The sequence below is a fragment of the Zootoca vivipara genome, chromosome 10 (assembly GCF_963506605.1).
Source record: "Zootoca vivipara chromosome 10, rZooViv1.1, whole genome shotgun sequence".
In the NCBI taxonomy this organism is placed as follows: domain Eukaryota; kingdom Metazoa; phylum Chordata; class Lepidosauria; order Squamata; family Lacertidae; genus Zootoca; species Zootoca vivipara.
The window spans coordinates 18,435,052-18,454,323 of NC_083285.1; the positions used below are offsets into that span (position 1 = coordinate 18,435,052).

The window sequence follows — 19,272 nt, forward strand, 5'->3', positions numbered from 1 at the left end:
GATTCTTTCTTCCCACGTATGGAAACAAGGCGAAGAACTAGTGGAATTCAGCATACAGGTAGGTAGCCGTGTTGGTCTGATGTAGTCGGAATTCAGCAGACAGGTTTTTAATTAAATGTTAGAAAAACAGTCCTAGCTGTTTCAGCAGTTGAATAAGTGATTGTGGAATCATTCAAGTTTTTTTTTAACTGAGGCACTTCTCTTCCTGAAGGTTGTTCAGAGTTATTTAGGTATTGGGGTATGATGTGTTTGAACTGGCAGTTAGAGCAGTCATGCCCAGGTGGTCCCTTTATATGTTGTTGGCATTTCCACAGGTGGTGCAGAAATAGTTATTTAAATCCCATCTGTCTCCATGGCAACCATGCTAACAGCAACGTTATGGACTGCATCATCTTTCTGAATTGGAAAAACCATGTTTGCAGGAAGGGAGCCTGGTACCAGCAGTTCAAACGCAGGTCCATTAATTGGCAGTCATAACACCATATCAAACGTAAATCTAAATCAGTACTATCAATCAAATTTAAAATGAGATCAGCGTGAAATATACTCAATAACAGGCATTCTGAAGTGCTGTGGGAAAGGCTAAAATACTCCCCTATGATTACTTTGGAGTAGTTCAGACCTCATGGAAATCAAAAGGTGGGCACAATTGTTCTGTTGCCACGCATGATGGTCATTATGCAAGCTGCAAACTTTCGTACATCAAAGCCTTTTCTGTGTGTGGTGTGTTGGTTCTATCACATTTGAAGTGGCTCTCGGACATTTTTGGAGCTTTTCCTACAGCTAGATCAAGTGATAAAATAAATTGGTTATACAGTGGTACCTCGGTTTATGAACACAATTGGTTCCGGAAGTCTGTTCATAAACTGAAGCGTTCACAAACTGAAGCGAACTTTCCCATTGAAAGTAATGGAAAGTGGATTAATCCGTTCCAGACGGGTCTGCAGAGTACTCAACCTGAAGCGTACTTAACCCGAAGCATGGGTGTAATTGATTCCAGAAGTCTGTTCATAAACGGAAGCGTTCATAAACTGAAGCAAACTTTCCCATTGAAAGTAATGGAAAGTGAATTAATCTGTTCCAGATGGGTCCGCGGCGTTTGTAAACCGAAAATTCGTAAACCGAGGTGTTCATAAACCGAGGTTCCACTGTACTATCAAACCTTTATTAGGCATTTTACAAACAGAATCGCAAGAAAAAGAATCACATACAAAAGTATTTAAAATGCATACAAAGAGGCAACAGTAAACTGCATATACTAATTGTATGTGTATGTATGTATATATATAATCTGAGATTTCTTCCTATTAAACTACTCCTTGAGACACTGCTGCCAAAAACTCAGCTACTCCCGCAGTCACCTTATGATCAATGTCAGACAGGCAGAATCCAACATTTCCACCATGCTGCGGTGTCAGAGTACCCAGAAGGGGGGGCAACACACGTTCACGCAGCATGCTGTGGAGTGGACAATGAAAGAGAATATGCTCTTGGCTATACAGGAAACAAACTTGGATTTATATTCTCTTCTATCTGATGGAGCTACCAATTGTACCCAGGGTTTGCATGTTGTTTTTCAGATGTATGTATTCTTTTATTTATTTATTGTAACTGTGTCATTGCATCTAGATTTTGCTACATTCAGGTTCTCCCATCCTATTTAAACAGATGCTCTGAAGATACCTTTATGGATTGCACTTAGCCAGGTGGAGCCAGCCCATTGTGGTACAGATGATCTTGAAATGGAAAACACCATCTATGTGTTAAACATCCGCAAGCAGACAGCATGGGATGATTTTTCAAAAGCAGTGAGCCAGGCAGTGGCAAACCATTTCCAAGCAATCACTTCTGATGGATGGAAGAGCCTAGAAGACTTGACACTTAATAACACCACAGAATCCACCATCGGCCTCACTGCAAGCAGTATATTATCCATCAAACTTGGTATCTATTAGCACTCTTAGCTTTGTAGAAAAAGAAAAAAAATCCTATGTTTTGGGTTACGTGTTATGCATCAAGTATCTTGGCTAAGGGTGTTGTACTGAACTCCTGGTGTATTATGCAATTGAGGGGATGCGGGTGGCGCTGTGGTCTAAACCACTTAGCCTCTTGGGCTTGCCGATCAGAAGGTCGGCGGTTCGAATCCCTGCGATGGGGTGAGCTCCCATTGCTCTGTCCCAGCTCCTGTCAACCTAGCAGTTCGGAAGCATGCCAGTGCAAGTAGATAAATAGGTATCGCTGTGGTGGGAAGGTAAATGGCGTTTCCGTGTGCTCTGGTTTCCGTCATGGTGTCCCATTGCACAAGAAGCGGCTTAGTCATGCTGGCCACATGACCCAGAAGGCTGTCTGTGGGCAAATGCCAGCTCCCTCAGCCTGAATGCGAGATGAGTGCCACAACCCCATAGTTGCCTTTGACTGGACTTAACAGTCCAGGGATCCTTTACCTTTTTTTTACCTTATGCAGTTGACTGATGGAATATAAAGAAGCACATTTGTTCTCTCTATATACTAACCCAATGGCCAAAATTGAACCGTGATTAAACAAGTAAATGCCAATAAATTAACTTTGTGCCCTCCAGATGTTTCATTATAATATTAGTATGCCACTTTTTAGCATACCTTTTTATGTGGTGTGCCGGGGACTGAGTGAGTAGGGAAGTGTTTAATAAATCTTTTGGAATGGTATGAGGCTAGCCGACAGTTCTGGAAGCCGCCTTTGTTGCCTTCTGAAACTACATTGTATACAGTACCTCTCTTTGGCTGGGTTTGCACCTCAGTCTAAACTCCCACTCCCAAAATAGTGTACCTCTCCTGTCATGCAGACCACACGATGGCCATAATCCCATCCCGTTCTCTTCTGCATCCAGCACAATTCCTCATCACCCTGTGATGACAGAGTATAAATGCTTTAAATAAAGAAACAAGTGGCGCATGTAAACCAAGAATTCCCTTAGGCCGCATCTGATCTATTTGGATACTCTGTGCCAGTGTTTCTCAACCAGTGTGCCTCCAGATGTTTTGGGACTACAACTCCCATCATCCCTAGCTAGCAAGACCAGTGGTCAGGAATGATGGGAGTTGTAGTCCCAAAACATCTGGAGGCACACTGGTTGAGAAACACTGCAAGTCTGTGCAACGTAGAAAAGGGCAGTGGACCTTCTGTTGATGTTCCGTCCCTGGCAAATTGGTCACACTCTGGAGCCAACTCTAGACTTTCAGTATAAGCTTATTTTTCTTAGTCCCCTATGTCATAATAGCTTTTAAACATTACAGAATAAGAAAGGTGCCATATTATGCAACCTTGGTAGGTAAAGTAATGATGGTGATAACTTTATTATTCTTGTACCCTGTCCATCTGACTGTGTTGCCCAAACCACTCAGGGGCACTATGTAAAGCTTTTTAAAACATTAACAGTTTATATTTACATTAAATATCCGTTAAAACTAACCAAATTTAAATTCATGTGACATGACATATATACTCTGTCATAGTAAAAGTGTCTTCAAATGCATATAAGCATGACCACTTTCATGTTCTTCTTAACAGGCAATGTTTCATGGTCAATAGGTCAGGCATTTCCTCAACCACCTTGGGAATTTTTGAAAAGGAATCAGGTGGAACATATAATCATATTTTTGCTTGGTAAGTATGTCTGCTCCTGCTTTGGCTTCACATACAGTATTTGCGTAAATGTTTATTGTGATGGATAGCCAATGGTTTACTGAAAGTTGTCATCTTGAGTAATTACATGCTACATTCTTAAGCTTTGAAGTTCAGCGAATAAATAAGCTTTCCTTCAATATGTTCAAAGGGAAAACCCGAACAACAAGGAAAGCAGGGAAGTTTATAGCCACAAAATAGTATTGTCTAGTGAAAATATTAGAATAATATTTGTGATCCATATTTTTAAAAATGCCCTTCACAATATGCAGTTTCACAGCTCTCAGCAAAACACGCACACATTATTATTATTATTATTATTATTATTATTATTATTATTATTAGCCAACCTGGAAAAACAAAAAGCAAATACTCTGTGCAGTTTCACATTGTTTTTGCTCACTTCCTGACTTTGGTTACTCTTGCCCTATCACACGGCTGCTGTGAAGATATAGAAAGAGGCATAAAATGGCTGCAAAAGGAGACTTAGAGCTTGTATCATAGGCATTAAAGTTTGTGTCGTTTAACCAGACTGATTCATATTTGTATTATATGCAGCCATGCCTTACCCTCCCTACCCAATATGCAAATTAGCATAGCTTCAAGTCTTCAACCAGGCTTATTGTGGCCTGAATATTTCATGTTTTAGATGCCCAAGTCCCACTTACGCTCAATTGAGCTTAATCCCAGGTTAGTGTGCACAGTGGATTAACTCCGAAAATGAGTTAATTTAGGCCTCTAACCACTGTGGAAAGCAGAGTGATTGACTTTCATTTTTAAAATGGTGTTGCCTTTGCCATTTTTACCTTTACAGGTTAAGAAAAAAGCACAAAGTCATTTTGTTTCCTTATTGCCCCAGCTGGCGTCATGTGCCACTTAACCTGGGACTAGGCTCCATTAAGCACAAATATATTTACTTCTGAGTACACATGTGCAAAAACCACAGCAAAATTAAATGTCTGTGCCTCTTTGTAAAGTCTGCACAATTTGCATCTGGCCAGGCTGTGAGTACTCTTTTAACACCCCCCCCCCTTGCATTTATTGTGTGGCAGTATTTGCAGAAAATAGCTTCTAGGGAGTACCTGATCTGGGGAGGACAACCACAGGAAAGATTCTTCATGGTTGGTAGGATGAAAGAAAGGGCAAATTGCAGAGATTCCAAGTGCAAGAAAATGAGACAGAAGCAGGGAATGAAAGTACAGCAAGCTGGGGAAAGCAGAACCTCTTTAGGACTGCAGGGATCCCTATAGTCTGGTGTCCAAACAACTTGCTCATTTATCACAGCTCTGGCTCCATGCAGCTTAACCCCCCGCAGAGCTTAGGGTTGTGTTCATTTGTATCCTTTCCTTTAAAGGTCCTCAAGAAGGCTGTCTGCACAGTGTGACTTATGCATCTATGATCCATCTTCAGACGCTGCAGAATTACCTCAGGCTGGTAAGGATCAGCTTAGTTCTGCCTTAGCAATGTTAATCTCTCTCCGCCGCAATCATTTTGTAAAAATTAACAAACTTCTTGTGTTTTCTAACTGTTTGGAGGACAGCCTCTCGAGCTCTGCCCTTCTACAGTACTCTCTAGAAGGGAGCCAGTGCTCTAGCCTCTGCAACATACAGATTTTTTCCTCATCTGTCTTCTCTGTCAAGAGCCAAATATGTTATGGACCGATTCAGATAACCAAGTTTCTCATGGATCTCACCATGACGACAAAACCCATGTTGAAGTGAGAGTAAAATCGTTGTGTGACTGCACCCTCAGTCCTCCTCTTGTTATCTTTTAAACTAATTGGATCCGATCCTGGTTGCTTTTGAGCAATTGGAGTCTTTTATGGATATGTCCCCACTACGACAAGTGGTTCCATTCTGCTGCTCTGAAAAAGGGAAATAAAAAAATTCCTTCGGTAGCACCTTAGAGACCAACTAAGTATTTATTTTGGTATGATCTGAAGAAGTGTGCATGCACACGAAAGCTCATACCAAAATAAAAACTTAGTTGGTCTTTAAGGTGCTACTGAAGGAATTTTTTTATTTTACTTCGACCCAGACCAACACGGCTACCTACCTGTAATCTGAAAAAGGAATTAGAGAAGCAGCCACTCAAGAAAGGCATAAAACAATGTTGGCACAGAATATTTTCTCCCGGTCTTTGGGCTCTGAAGAATGCAAGTCTTAACTCTTATTATCTTGCTGGTTTTCTCTGCCTGTGCCAGAATGCTATTGCTTTCTTAAGGCTATAAAGAGAGCCTTGCTGGATCAGTTCCAAGGTCCACTTTGATCCGGCACCCTGTTCCCAAAAAGTTGCCCGGGTGCAAAGTCCACAGACGAGCTGTGATGGCAACCAGCCCTCCCATGCCAGCACATGTGATTCAGAGGAGCATTGTCCCTGAACATGGGTGCTGCATTTAACTATCAGGGCAACAGAACTGTCATGTAACAGCAAGATGGGGAACATTTCTCAGACCAAGGGCTAAGTGTCTCGCCCCCTGGACTGCGCCAATGTGCGCCATGCCATTACCTCCTTCACCAGCCCTTCACATGCTGTTTCCAGGCTGGAACGAGTCACATTATAACATTGGAGTTGCATTTGTTGCGCAGACCTCACCCTGCAAACAGCTAACCCTTCCCTGCTATAAAGCTTCACTAAAGTTTCGTACACCGAGTTCACTTACTATAAAGTTCCTTTTACTATCCGTTTTCACTTAAAAGCAAGGAAGCAAAATTCTCAGGAGTGGCAAGTTAGCCTTCAAAGGACATGGCTATTACAGTGGTAGAGAGCTAATTTAGTCCTCTTGGAATTCAATTTGTAAACTTATCTTCAGAACCCTTTACAGGTAGTTACGTTGCTAGGAAACTGAGACACGAGCGTTAGATTTCGTTCCGGGAATAGCAGCACAGGAAACGCAGAATACTTTGAAAAGCCCTCCTCTGTTATTCTAGCCAGATACATTGATTTTATTTAATTTTAAAAAAAATCAAATCCTGCTCACAGTCCAAAGAATTGCACAGTTCATTCTGCGCAGCCAAGGGGATTCTCAAATAACAGGACTGCGCGCCATTGCTTTTGACACTGGGTGAAATGTCACAGCGATCTACTGGTTAAAGGGGAGAAAATACAACAGCCCTTTTGGGCATGACAAAGTCCTTGGATGCACCCAAAGAAGCACTTTATATCCCGGCATTGGATATAAAATGGCATTTTGATTTTCTATTTCAGGGGTAATAACTGACTGGTGTCTTTGTTAACATTCACTCTAGTTAAGACATTATACAGTACTAAGAATCAAAAGGGATGTGTATCCTTCCAGACTTGTGATGTAGGGATGGTAGAATTGTCCTTAATGTTTTTATGAACCCCGAATAGAAACAGAGCAATTAACTGTTATCATTTTATAAGCTGTTGGCTGTGAGCATTCCCCCCCCCCGCATTAAAATGGGTATCATGTGGCCACCCATGTTCTAATTACATTTTTAAAAATCTGTAAGGCTGCAGTCCTACATGGCACGTTCTTGGGAGTAAAGTCCCTTTTAATTCAGTGGGACTTGCTTTTGAGTAGACATCTGTGTGATTGCACTATAAGGAGTGTCTGAAGAACAATAAACACCTCTTTTCATTCATTTTAAAACAGGCCCGTGAAAGTACATATAAATATTACTGTTTTTATCTATAGGTGGAACAGTACCGCAATATTATCTTCCATGGACCGGAAGGAAGCTTGCAAGATTATGTGGCATACCAAATAGCCCTCTGTATGAAGGTAATAAGATAAAACTATACAACATTTTGGCATGGGGCATGGGGCGGGGTAGAAAGAGCCTATTATTCACCTCTGCTGAATTTGTGAACTTTTTAACACAGCACAAGCAACTGGCTGCAGGATTCAGCTGTGAAATTGTCAAAGTGAAGATAGATTCTGATTTCTCCAAGGAGCAACTTGCAGAATTATTCATCAACAGCGGTAAGATGATTTTAATAAATCAGCGGAGGCTGGGATTAAAAACAAGAAGGCTTACTTTTAATGATATTTGCAAAGGAAATACACCAAAGCACTTTGTGCACCCTATGGCATATTTTTAATCTAACTTTTCAGAAAATCCAGAGACAAAAATTGATGGTGTGAAAAAGAGACAGAGCCTGAACTAAAGACAAAATTTAATATCAAGCTTTGAATCGTTTTCTTTTATATCTCTCCTGACAGATGTGAGGATAGGTGTGGAATTTAAAAATGCCTTTTTTCTATAAAAACAAACAAACCACGATCAATTATTATATGTGATTTGAAAAGATTTAATTCATATGAATAGCATGAAATGAAATGAAATGAAGGTAAATTAAAGTTGTCTTATGGGTATTATAAGGGATAGGCAGAATTCTCTCGATAGTTTATTCCCATTCTGAACCTCGTGTGTCTACTTCCCTCAGGATTCACCCAGAGTGTTTCTATCTCTAAATCATTCTTCACCAATGATTGTAGGAATAAAGCTTTCAAGAGATTTACAGGCACCTTATACGTCTGTCTAGCACAGGCATAGGCAAACTCGGCCTGCCAGATGTTTTGAGACTACAATTCCCATCATCCCTGGCCACTGCTCCTGTTAGCTAGGGATGATGGGAGTTGTAGTCCCAAAACATCTGGAGGGCTGAGATTGCCTATGTCTGGTTTAGCAAAATGAAATAAAGAACAAATGATGATGATGTGACCACCCCACCACCACCCCAAGTTCATACCTGACTATTTTGATTGGGCTGGTCTAACAGTCTAACTTGTCCTTAACAAACAAGTGAAACTTTTTCAAGGTAATTATGACTAAGTTAGCTGTTTCAGTTTAAAAGTTAGGTTTAAAAGTGTCAGGCTTCAAGGAATCGCCCCCCGCCGCCGCCGCCCTTGGCAGTAAATAAGCAGGACAAAGTGAACGGAGTCTTCTTACCAGTTAGAATTCTTAAATTATCACAGTGAGGGATAATGGATGTCTCCCTTGAATAATGGCGGTGCTTCCAATTAAGGCTGCACCCGTCCCTCTCAGTCCACGTCACCCCCACATCTGGTACCCTGAGCTTGAAGTCGCTGTGCTTTCTGTTCGGCAACTTTCTCAGCTCTCCTAGGAGTGGGGAGGGGGATGCTGTCCAATGAATGTGAATCTGTTAACCCTCTCTCTTCCAGTGTGTTTCTTCTCCTAGCTGCCCTTCACCCAGTATTTCCTAGCTTTTCCCTTCTGATCTATGCCCTTCTGCAAACCACTGTTTGAAATCTATACTGCCCTCCTGCTCCTGGGGAGATTCTGGGTCGGGGGAAGAGGAGGCGGCACCCACCATGCCTCCTCATTGTAGTCCTCCTCAGCACCGTCCCTGACAATAAGCAAAGTTGTCAAAAGTGTGCATCTGTTTTGCCAGACACAAAGGCTGGAGACAGAAATGTATTTGTTTAGTTAAGAGAGTTGAGAGGAGTCTAACAGAGGTATCCGTTCCCATTGTCCTGTTGCCTCTGTTCAAACAGAGGTGGGTAGAACCCAGTATCCTGATGGCAGATGCACGTTGCCCCCTTCTCGGTCAACCGAACAATCGTTTGATAAGCAGAGAAAAACCGATAACCTTCCGTCTGCTGATCTGCGGAGGGAAGGGCTGTGTGTTTCTGTGTTTGGGGGGGGCACTATTCTCATGTTTGGTTAGACCCTCCATGGCTAGCATGTGGCTCTTGGAGGGATAGCCAAGAGTGAATGTGGCCCTTGAGCCAAGGAAGGTTAGTCATGCTGCCATGAGATATTTGGGGGGCAAAGGGGGTTGGACAAGAGCAGCATCAAAGTTCCTACATGCTCTAGATATGTTCTTATTATGAAAAATGCATGTTGTAAATAGAGAGAGGGCAGCCACAATAAGCTCTTTGTATCCACAGGTTGCCTGATCCCCGTGAAACAGCCTTCTGTAAACAGCAGAACCATTGTAATTTTAGAGAATTTGGAAAAAGCGACATTGTTGGAATTACTGGGGGAGTTTCTTCAACCTCTTGAAAACCGTGGCTCTGAGAACCCCTACACTATAAAGAAAGGTACAGAAATTCTTGTTGTTTCTCTTGGGTTCACTGTTATGGAAAACACACTTTTAAAGAGCAAAGTTTTCTTTGGAAGTTGCCCTTGACACAGGCTTAAACGATAAATGGATTTCCCCAAGAACTCCAATTTCCACTGCTTGACACAGGCTTAGCACAAGCACACAAACATGCCAGCCTGCACCTGACTCCCCCCTGGTCTCTCTAGAGCGGCATTGCACTGAGCTAAGCCATAGCCTTAGCAGGGCACCCGAACCCAGAATCATGGATTAGCTCTCTTGAGACAAACCACAAGCTATAAGCAAGGTATATCCTATGGTTTGAGTCTCCAGGAGAGCTAAACATTGCCGATGGCACACTCAGCCAACGCATGGCTTAGCCAAGTGCAGAATGACAGTGCCCTTGGTTTGGCATACGAACCCGACCACAGTGATATGTAATCCATTTCAATGAGCTTGCATTTTGATCCTGGTTTTTTTATTAGCTCTATTATCTGGGTGTTTTATTTTGAGTTTTTCTTCTCTTTTGATTGTTTTTTTTTCCTTTTAGCCAATGGCACATCTGAAGCTTATTATTTCCACGAGAATTGTTTTCTTATGGGGACCATTGCAAAATCTCGGCTTCAAGGCTCTGACCTGATGGTTCAGCAACATTTCCTCTGGGTTCAGCTAAGATGGGACGGAGAACCGATCCATGGCCTCCTGCGAAGGTTCTTAAGAAGGAAGGTTTTAAGCAAGGTAGGAGCAGGCCTGCTTGAGTTTCAGGTCACTGTCCATTACAAAAGGTGCCTGGCGTTACTAGGACCAAATAAATTAACAAGAGAACTAAAGCTCTTCCATGGTGGAGGACAAAGACATGAGCCATTGATCAGCTCAATAAGCTTCTGCGGTTTAGTTTATGAACTGAGGTACAGTTAAACCTCAGTTGTCGAATGTAATCCGTTCTGGAAGTCCGTTTGGCTTCCGAAACGTTTGACAACCAAGGCGCAGCTTCCAATTGGTTGCAAGAGCTTCCTGCACTCAAGCGGAAGCCACGTCGGATGTTCAGCTTCCGAAAAACATTCGAAAACCAGAGCATTTACTTCCGGGTTTTCAGCGTTTGGGAGCTGAAATGTTCGAAAACGGAGCTATTCGGGAGCCGAGGTTTGACTGTATATATTTTTAAATACATGGATGGAACTTCATCATCATTCCTACGTACCAGCAACAAACCAGCAACTTTCATGCACAAGCCTTTCTTAAATCAAATTGCAGAATTGCTTTTGAGTGGTCTTGGCTTATTGGCAGGCAATTACATCACCAATATGTGTCAAGGAGGCATTTTCTGTGTGCTGTTAACTGCTACCGTTTAAGACCTCAGTAGAGGTGTCACTGCTTTTAAAAACTGACCTGAAGTGGTTTCCATCCCTTACGTGTCTGTGACAAACCTGAAGGATGAGAGCTTATCACCCGGCAACAATTCAACACTGCTGCAGTGCAGTTGGCTGGATTTTTCTTGGGTTTTTTTTGGGGGGGGGGTGTTGCTGATTGTGGGTCTCCTGGCAGCATAGAGAGCTTCAAACCACGGCATCTAGTTAGCAATGGATGGTTTATCATCCTACTCCCTTTGAAATGAAGCCATAAATCATTGCTGCTTAGTGGAACTGGTATGTTTATCAGGAACCAGCTTTAAGTGATTTTCTTGAGCCTGCAGTAACAGAGAGATGATCTTGAGAATTTGTGGCAGAGAGAAATTTAGCAGGTGTGACTCCTTCCGCAGGCAGCACCTGAGAGACAGTTCTTTGCTGCACAGTTATTTGGAGACCCAGAAGTCAACATGGATTAAGAGATTGAAACCTCAAGGATGTGAGCCCATTGTAGATGAAAGCTAGCTACCGTATACATTGCTGCTTTCATATTTAGATATGTTGGGTTTGTTGTGTCTTTCCACATTTAAGGCACACCACATACATCATTAAAATGTTTGTGTAAGGTATACTATAGTCTATAGAGCTATAGTTGCACAGAAGTTAGTGATGTCACTGAAATTTTGTATTTCCACTCTCAAAAATACAGTCGTACCTTGGAAGCTGAACGGAATCCATTCTGGAAATCCGTTCAACTTCCAAAATGTCCGAAAACCAAATTGCAGCTTCTGATTGGCTGCAGGAAGCTCCTGCAGCCAATCAGAAGCCACAGAAGCCCTGCTGGACATTTGGGTTCCAAAAGAACATTCACAAACCGGAACAGTCACTTCCAGGTTTGCGGCATTCAGGAGCCAAAATGTCCGAGTTCCAGGGCGTTTGGGATCCAAGGTATGACTGTACAAGCATCCAGGACTCAATTTAAGATGAACATTGCAAAGTTATAATTCTTCTTCGGCTTGGTTTTTTATTTGAGCTAAAAAATATCTCAACTTCTTCCACTGACCCAGCTTCTTCATCAACCCAGTGCTCTTCCAGCGGCCTCTTCCCTTTCCTTCCTCCTCCCTGAACTACAGTGGTACCTCTAGTTAGGACCTTAATTCGTTCCGGAGGTCCGTTCTTAACATGAAACTGTACTTAACTAGAGGCATGCTTTCGCTAATGGGGCCTCTTGCTGCCGCTGCGCCACCAGCACACAATTTCCGTTCTCTTCCTGGGGCAAAGGTCTCAACTTGAGGTCACTCTTCCAGGTTAGCAGAGTTTGTAACCTGAAGCGTTTGTAACCTGAGGAGTTTGTAACTCGAGGTACCACTATACCTGCTCCCGCTGTCCCAGCGGGAGATAGCTGGAATGATGAAACAAGCAAGGGATTCATAAGGTACATGGTAAATGTGATGAAATTCCTCCCTCCCAATTGGTGCTTATTATAAAAAAAACAGGGGGGAGTTCTGGGGCTTTTAGTGCATTCCTAGAAAAGGTTCATATAAGAGCCAAGTGTTATCTTGGGGTTTTTGGAGAAAGCTCATGAAAGGAGTGCTTTCCGTAATGAACTTCCAGAGAGCACTCATCACCAGTAATAGCTGCCACTCCACATATGAACTGAAACAGCAAAGTATTGTGGTAGTATTCAATGCTGGGTTGGAAGTGTGAAACATTTCCCTGTGGTGAGAGCAAGATGAATATATAGCATAGGTGCCAACTCCCAGGTTGAAAAATCCGGGATCGGCACCGGAAGTCGCGCCGCGGCCATTTTGGAACTGGGCAGAGCAGCACCGGAAGTTTCTTCTACGCATGCTCTGCCCATTTCCAAAATGGCCACAGTGCCAGAAATCGCTTCTGCGCATGTCCAGAGACTCCAGACATGTGCAGAAGGAGCCTCCCCGGGCCGGTAAGAATCCGGGGAATTTACGGGTTTTTTTTTAAATCTGGACTGTCAGCGGGAAACGGCTGGAAAAACGGGGTTTCCCGGGGAATACGGGAGACTTGACAGCTATGATATATAGTGGGATCCTATATGTCTATGCAGAAGCAAGTCTCGCTGAGTTCAATGGGATTTGCTCCCAGATAAGTATGTATAGGATTGCAGTCTTCATTATGCAAAATTAGCCAATAATGCATGCAGGGTGGTGAATTAGGGTTACCTTAGTTTAGGCATTTTATGCTAATATATACTCAACCCTCATCGTGATATTCCCTTTTAAAATTAATTTCAATTAAATGCCCACAACAGGACTATGAAAGCAGCACTGTAAAAAAAGCACACATACAACAGTATCTTTCCACAGCTGGTCTGACTGCACACCAGAAAGCCCTGCTTCTAATGAGATTAGGAAGAACATGAGTTATTTCTTCTGAAAGGATTTCCTTTTTAGCTCTTGCCTGAAAGCAAGGCATTATCCCTTAACTGAATACTTGTGTATGGTTCTTCTGTCATTTCCCGATCTCTGCCTCTATCTTTGTTAAATGCCTGGAGTGCTCTCCGTTGTCTCCAAGTGTTTTTTAATTGAAAACGAGCAAAATGGAAGCAAGGACATAAATGCTCCAAAATAGCTTCAGCAAATGAGCAAACCAGCACAATGAGAACTGAAGGAATAATTTGAAATTTGAAGTCATTCATAGCAGCAGGCCTCCGCTGTGCTGTAGCCTTAGAACTTGCCCCTTTCTTTATACAGTTGTTATAAAACAAGAGAGCCCTCTTTTTTGTGAGAGGTGCAAGATTATTTACACTGAAACAAAACAAAACTCTGGGTGCAAGGTTTTTTAATATAATAATATTTATTTGCATTTTCAAAAAACACCATACAATTTTTACATTTTTTATCATCACCTATATTTTGACTCTCTCGAGTCGTCGACTTCTCCCCATCCCTCCAAACTGACTTTCTAGCTTCCAATCATAATTTCATCTGCATTTCTCATTCCTCCTATCTACCTTTCTTTTTTGCTTTGATATTCCTTTTAATTGAAAATAAGCTTCTGCTTTTGACTAGCAAACCTTTAAATCAGTCCTGTTAGTGTTGTTAAATGTTTGCAATGTTCTTTCGAATACGTAATAAATTTACGTAGGTCTCGCTGGTCTCGGATTTTCCCAGACAGTTTTGCCAGTTCTACATATTCAATCATCTTATTTTGCCATTCTTCTGCTGTTGGAATTTCTTGATGATTCCATTTCTGGGCTTAAAAAATCCATGCTGCTATTGTAGCATATAAAAATATAGCATAGTCTTTCTTGGGAATCTCTTCTCCTAGAATACCTAGCAGGAAAGCTTCTGGTTTCTTATGAAAAGTGTTCTTAAACATTTTCTTAAGTTCATTATAAATCATATCCCAGTATGCTTTCACCTTGGGACAAGTCCAACTTTGGGTGCAAGTTAATTGAATCATGGGCTGGGGTTTCCTCTTAATAACCAATCATTATCTTGTCTGCCTGCAGAAGGTACATGGTACCAAAGCTTGACTCTCCATTGGCAACCTGCATTGATTAGCATTTGTGGGACTGGGGTTGGCAGTGCTGAGTGCCCGCTTTTCAGACACTTGACACCAATCATGCAAATAGCAGGGCCTAGTTAGCAGGAGTTGGCTCCAGGTTGAAAGTGGAGACCTCTCCATTGGTCTTCTTTGGTGATCACTTGTAGCCGAGTAAGATTGTCTTCCATAAACACGGTTTTAACAGTGGTTTTGGAAGACGCCTGTGCGTGAATTTGTTTTTTGTGTGTAGATCAGTGCATGCTAACCAACGCACAGTCTTCGCAGTAAGGGTCTATTCCGATGGCATGAGTATCACAACGACCGGTAGATTCTTATCTGCTGCAGCCTTCATCCGCCTTCACAGCCGTTGTAACATACCGCTTGTTATCATCCACCTGTTCTGCCATTGAGGACTTTTTGGATCATCCTTTGTCTAGCTCCTCCCCTTTGACCTTACTGCCTTGGGTGACCTTCCTGGGAGTACGAGACTCCTGATGGCTTTGCTCACAAGGGTCATAGGAACGTGCAAGCCCCCTCACCATGGCAAGGTGATGATCCAGTGAGTGAGTTCTCCATCAGTAGACCCTAATGGGCTTATTTTGGTTGCGAAGTAGTGCCCAGTGTCTGCATCTAGGGCCACTTAGCCATGCTACCGCAATGGCATTGTGGGAAATTGAAATGATGAATAGACTTAAAGCATTGCTGATGGGACTGATACATTTTCGCCTTCCCAGATCGAGACTTTTCACCACCAATGTGATGGTCGGAACTTGTGCCCAGGTAGCATTAAATGTTATTTGGGAGGAAAGTTACAGTCCCAAAGGCTTCATTTGTTCCTTTGTAACATTAAATGTGCAGCAGTCATATTCCCCAAGCTTGTCCCGGCGAGATAGCTTAAGCAAGAGCATCTGCACACTGCTGGCAACACCATTGTTTCTTGCTATATGTAATGTTATGCCTTGTTCCCTCTTGAGGTGGTGGTGATATGCCAGTTGAAGGCAGACTGCATAGCCAATATCTCTGTAATGCTTCTACTGGGACTTAAGTGTGAATGCTTCGTATAGAATTAGGCTTTATTCATCTATTGGGATGATCTCCTTTAAAAAAAAGCCCCATTAAAATGTACAACCCTTGTCCATTATTATAGGGCTTGCTCAAGAAATCAGTTGATGTTACCACCACTGGAAGGGCGAAATAAAACCCTCCATAGTTTCAAATATTAAAATTTTGGTTCATATTTGAAGCTGGAGCATGCTACTGACTTTGCATCTTCTTAAAATGGTTTAAATTTAGGTGTGCTTTGGAGTTTCATGCCACTGCTTGTGTTGTTTCAAAAGAACTCAAATGTTTTCATCTTTCCAAGTTCGGAAATAATTCACACATGCCTGTACACCATTTGATATCTTATTGCTTGGTCATTCAACCCCAGTGACTTTCCGTCACGAAAGCTGCATCGAAAAGCACTTGTGTTTATGGTGATGAGAAGTGAGAAGGACAGGTGTCTTTGTGGTGCTTGATCCATGGTGGGTTTCTCACACGAGCAGTGACTGCTTGATGCTGCCGTTATCAGGGAATGAGCATGCAGGTGTTCGTTTTAATGAAACCTACCGCTTAACGTACAGCGTGTTGCGTTGTGAAGTTGCTTTCTTTCTTCAAAGAGGTCCGAAACCAATCATCTGTTCTCTCTCCAGTTCAAAGGAAAAATGCCTCCTCCCTGTGATCCAGTGTGCAAGATCATAGATTGGATTCTCGCAGTCTGGCACCAACTCAATTCGTGTTTATCACGGCTTGGCGCACCTGAAGCGCTTGTTGGACCGAAGCATTTCCTGTCTTGTCCGGTGGTGCCTGGTCACAGCCACACAACAGTGAAGTAAGTCTTGTTGTTTAATCTTCATTAATGTGACTTAAAATTCTTCCTTCTCCAGGACATCACTGTAATCTATTCTAGCACCACTAATTCAAATTCATAGAGTTTCCCAATCTTTCTCCCATGGCTGTACGCTCTCTAATTTTGTGTTACACCATGCCTTCTTGGCAGCCATTTTGCGACTGGCACCCACAGCTCTTTCTCAAAATTCAAAATGTACCTGCTGCTTCATAAAAGTTGGCTAGCCCTGATATACTGCTTAATTACAATCATGTACAACACAGCAGCATAACTTTTTTCTTTTTGAAAAAATAATAATAATTAATTGCAGCACCACTGTGTAGACATTTACTTGGTTACAGATGCTGAATTTATTATTCTTTTACTTTTTATTTCATTCCGACAATCATGATGGTGCTAGGATTTAAGTGAGTTCCTCATATGCTCAGGGGTATTTTCTCTTTTTTTATTAGAGCTGGCAAACTCTTTGGTTAGTTAGTTTTTCGATCTAACATATCAGGAATGTATTACGAGTTGCAAAGCATGCAATGGCAGTAGTGGGGAAAAGTAATTGTGTGCTTCACAACTGCAGTAATGGACACTGGGCCTCCATTAGACTATTAAATCCAGGGGCTAAAATTACATTTTATGTCTTTGATTATGATTGCATGACACACTTGTCACATAGAAAGGGAGGTTCAAGCTCTTGGAAGTGCTTGTACAGCCCAAGTACAATTGTACCTTGGTTTTCGAATGTCTTGGTACTCTGATGTTTTGGCTCCCGAACGCCGCAAACCCGGAAGTGAATGTTCCGGTTTGCAAACGTTTTTCGGAAGCCAGGCATCCGACACGGCTTCCGTGGCATCCAATTGAGTGCAGGAAGCTCCTGCAGCCAATCGGAAGCTGCGTCTTGGTTTTCAAACTGTTTCGGGAGTCGAACGGACTCCCAGAATGGATTAAGTTTGACAACCAGTGTACTACTGTACAAGACAGCAATGGTTTGCTGTCCAGGTGTCTTTCTCAGGATTTGTAGGAGCTCTCTGTTCTCTCAGAAAGAGATATTTTATATCACCTGATTTTTTTTTTACCAACATGCAAGGGACTGAATATAGGATCTTCTGAACTCAAAGCATGCACTCTGCCTCTAAGCTATTGCCCCATACCAGAAGAGGGAATTTCAACAGCTTCTCATGCAAGGATGAAAAAAAAACTGTAGCTACAATGTTCATGCCTTAGTTCTATTTCTTTTCCCTCTGTGCTCAAAGGTGGATGTCCAAGTTATGGAATGCTGTCATTGCTCCCCGAGTTCAAGAAGCAATTCTCTCCAGAGCTTCTCTGAAAAGACCATCCACACTGGGACAGATGGCAGTCAAGAAAAGTCCGAGCCAAGGGCAACAGGCTGTGGTGAAAGCTGCGCTCAGCATCCTCTTAAATAAAGCTGTTCTGCATGGATGTCCTCTTCCCAGAGCAGGTGGGAAATAGTAAATGGTTTGATTGCTAGTCCAGGAAGGAAACTGAAGGCTATAACCCAACAACCCTAGAAGACATTGATAGCACTCACTAACTACCGCATCTCAGGCATGGTTTCAAGAAACGTGTTTTGGAGTGATCAGAATATCTTGAGCAAATCAAAAGCAAACTGCTGTTGCTTGCCTGTCTGATCTGAGGAAAATTCATTATTGACCACAAAACTATGAAGACCACTGATCACGTAATGTTAAACTAGAGTTGAGGGAGACATTTCTCCATGAGTTCATCTCTCAGCACTGTTACGTTGTGAACTGTCCTGAGAAATACAGATGAAGATTATTATTATTATTATTATTATTATTATTATTATTATTATTATTATTATTATGTGCTACAACCACGTAGGTGTGGTCAATTGCATGGGTCTTTCCCATGGAGTTTGAGCACTACATATTTTTATTTTGCAAGCAGTCTGACTTCACAGATGTAGATAAATTCTCTATTTTTTCTTATTTTTGTTGTGGCCAAGTGTTCGAGTATATTGCTCATAGCTCTCTTTATTGGCACTGCAGCTCTCTCCTTTCTGGCTACGAGGGCCTGAATCTCTATTTTTGCATTCATCTCTTCTCTTTTCTCTCTCATGCAATCATCACACACATAGTTTCTGTCCCTAGTGCTTCCTATGTCCTTTGCTTGTGTGTTTCTTTGTGAAACCAAAGGTAGCTCATTTTTACATTGGGGCCCATGATTTATTTCTGGTTGAGCAATTAGGTAGCCCACGATTGTAACAGATCTAGTGCTTGCTGCTAAGCCCACAAAGCCAAGCAATTAAGTCTCAAAAACCTATAATATTTCATTGTTTGATCTCTTTATTCCTCCTTGCAAACACAGGAAATCTTCCAGTTCCATAAACCCATGGTGGGTTTTTTTTAAAAAAAAAAAAAGCTCAGCTGATGCTCTTTTAGACAAAGGCATTTGGCATCACATTATAATATTTCAGGTCTTGAATTATCACCACAGCTTATTTTGTTCTCAACGTTTCAGAGCTGGATCGGTACATTGCTGATTTCAAAGGAGGAAACTTTCCCTTCTCTATGGTGTCAAACTACAAGAATTGCCCCAAGAAAAGAGGAGACAGCATTGCTTGGAGGAAAGTGAGCACCAGTCCTCGTAAGAAATCAGGCCACTTGTCGGCCCAGTCCTGGAGTAGGAAAGAGGAGAATGCAGAAGGTAATGGCTAATTGGGAATGAAATGCCCTGGGGATAATAGACCTCATAGGAACTGCAGAGATGGGTCAGGAAATTCTGTTTAATGTGAATGTTCTGTCCTTTAACCGTTCAGTCAAGGCTCTTTCATTTCTGAGTTGTTG

At 42.1% G+C, this 19,272-nt stretch overlaps 1 protein-coding gene across 3 annotated transcripts in view; it reads left to right on the plus strand.

Annotated features, from left to right (window-relative positions):
- The window catches only part of CTTNBP2 (cortactin binding protein 2), a 121,074-nt gene that overhangs the window by 78,337 nt on the left and 23,465 nt on the right, over nt 1–19,272 (plus strand). For all 3 annotated transcript variants that reach the window (XM_035127368.2, XM_035127367.2, XM_035127372.2), the window contains 10 exons: nt 1,669–1,944; nt 3,548–3,643; nt 5,016–5,095; nt 7,323–7,409; nt 7,511–7,610; nt 9,543–9,695; nt 10,245–10,432; nt 16,257–16,435; nt 17,698–17,903; nt 18,947–19,132. In XM_035127368.2, coding sequence (XP_034983259.2) covers nt 1,669–1,944; nt 3,548–3,643; nt 5,016–5,095; nt 7,323–7,409; nt 7,511–7,610; nt 9,543–9,695; nt 10,245–10,432; nt 16,257–16,435; nt 17,698–17,903; nt 18,947–19,132 — 1,551 coding nt within the window. The remainder of the gene's footprint in view (nt 1–1,668; nt 1,945–3,547; nt 3,644–5,015; nt 5,096–7,322; nt 7,410–7,510; nt 7,611–9,542; nt 9,696–10,244; nt 10,433–16,256; nt 16,436–17,697; nt 17,904–18,946; nt 19,133–19,272) is intronic.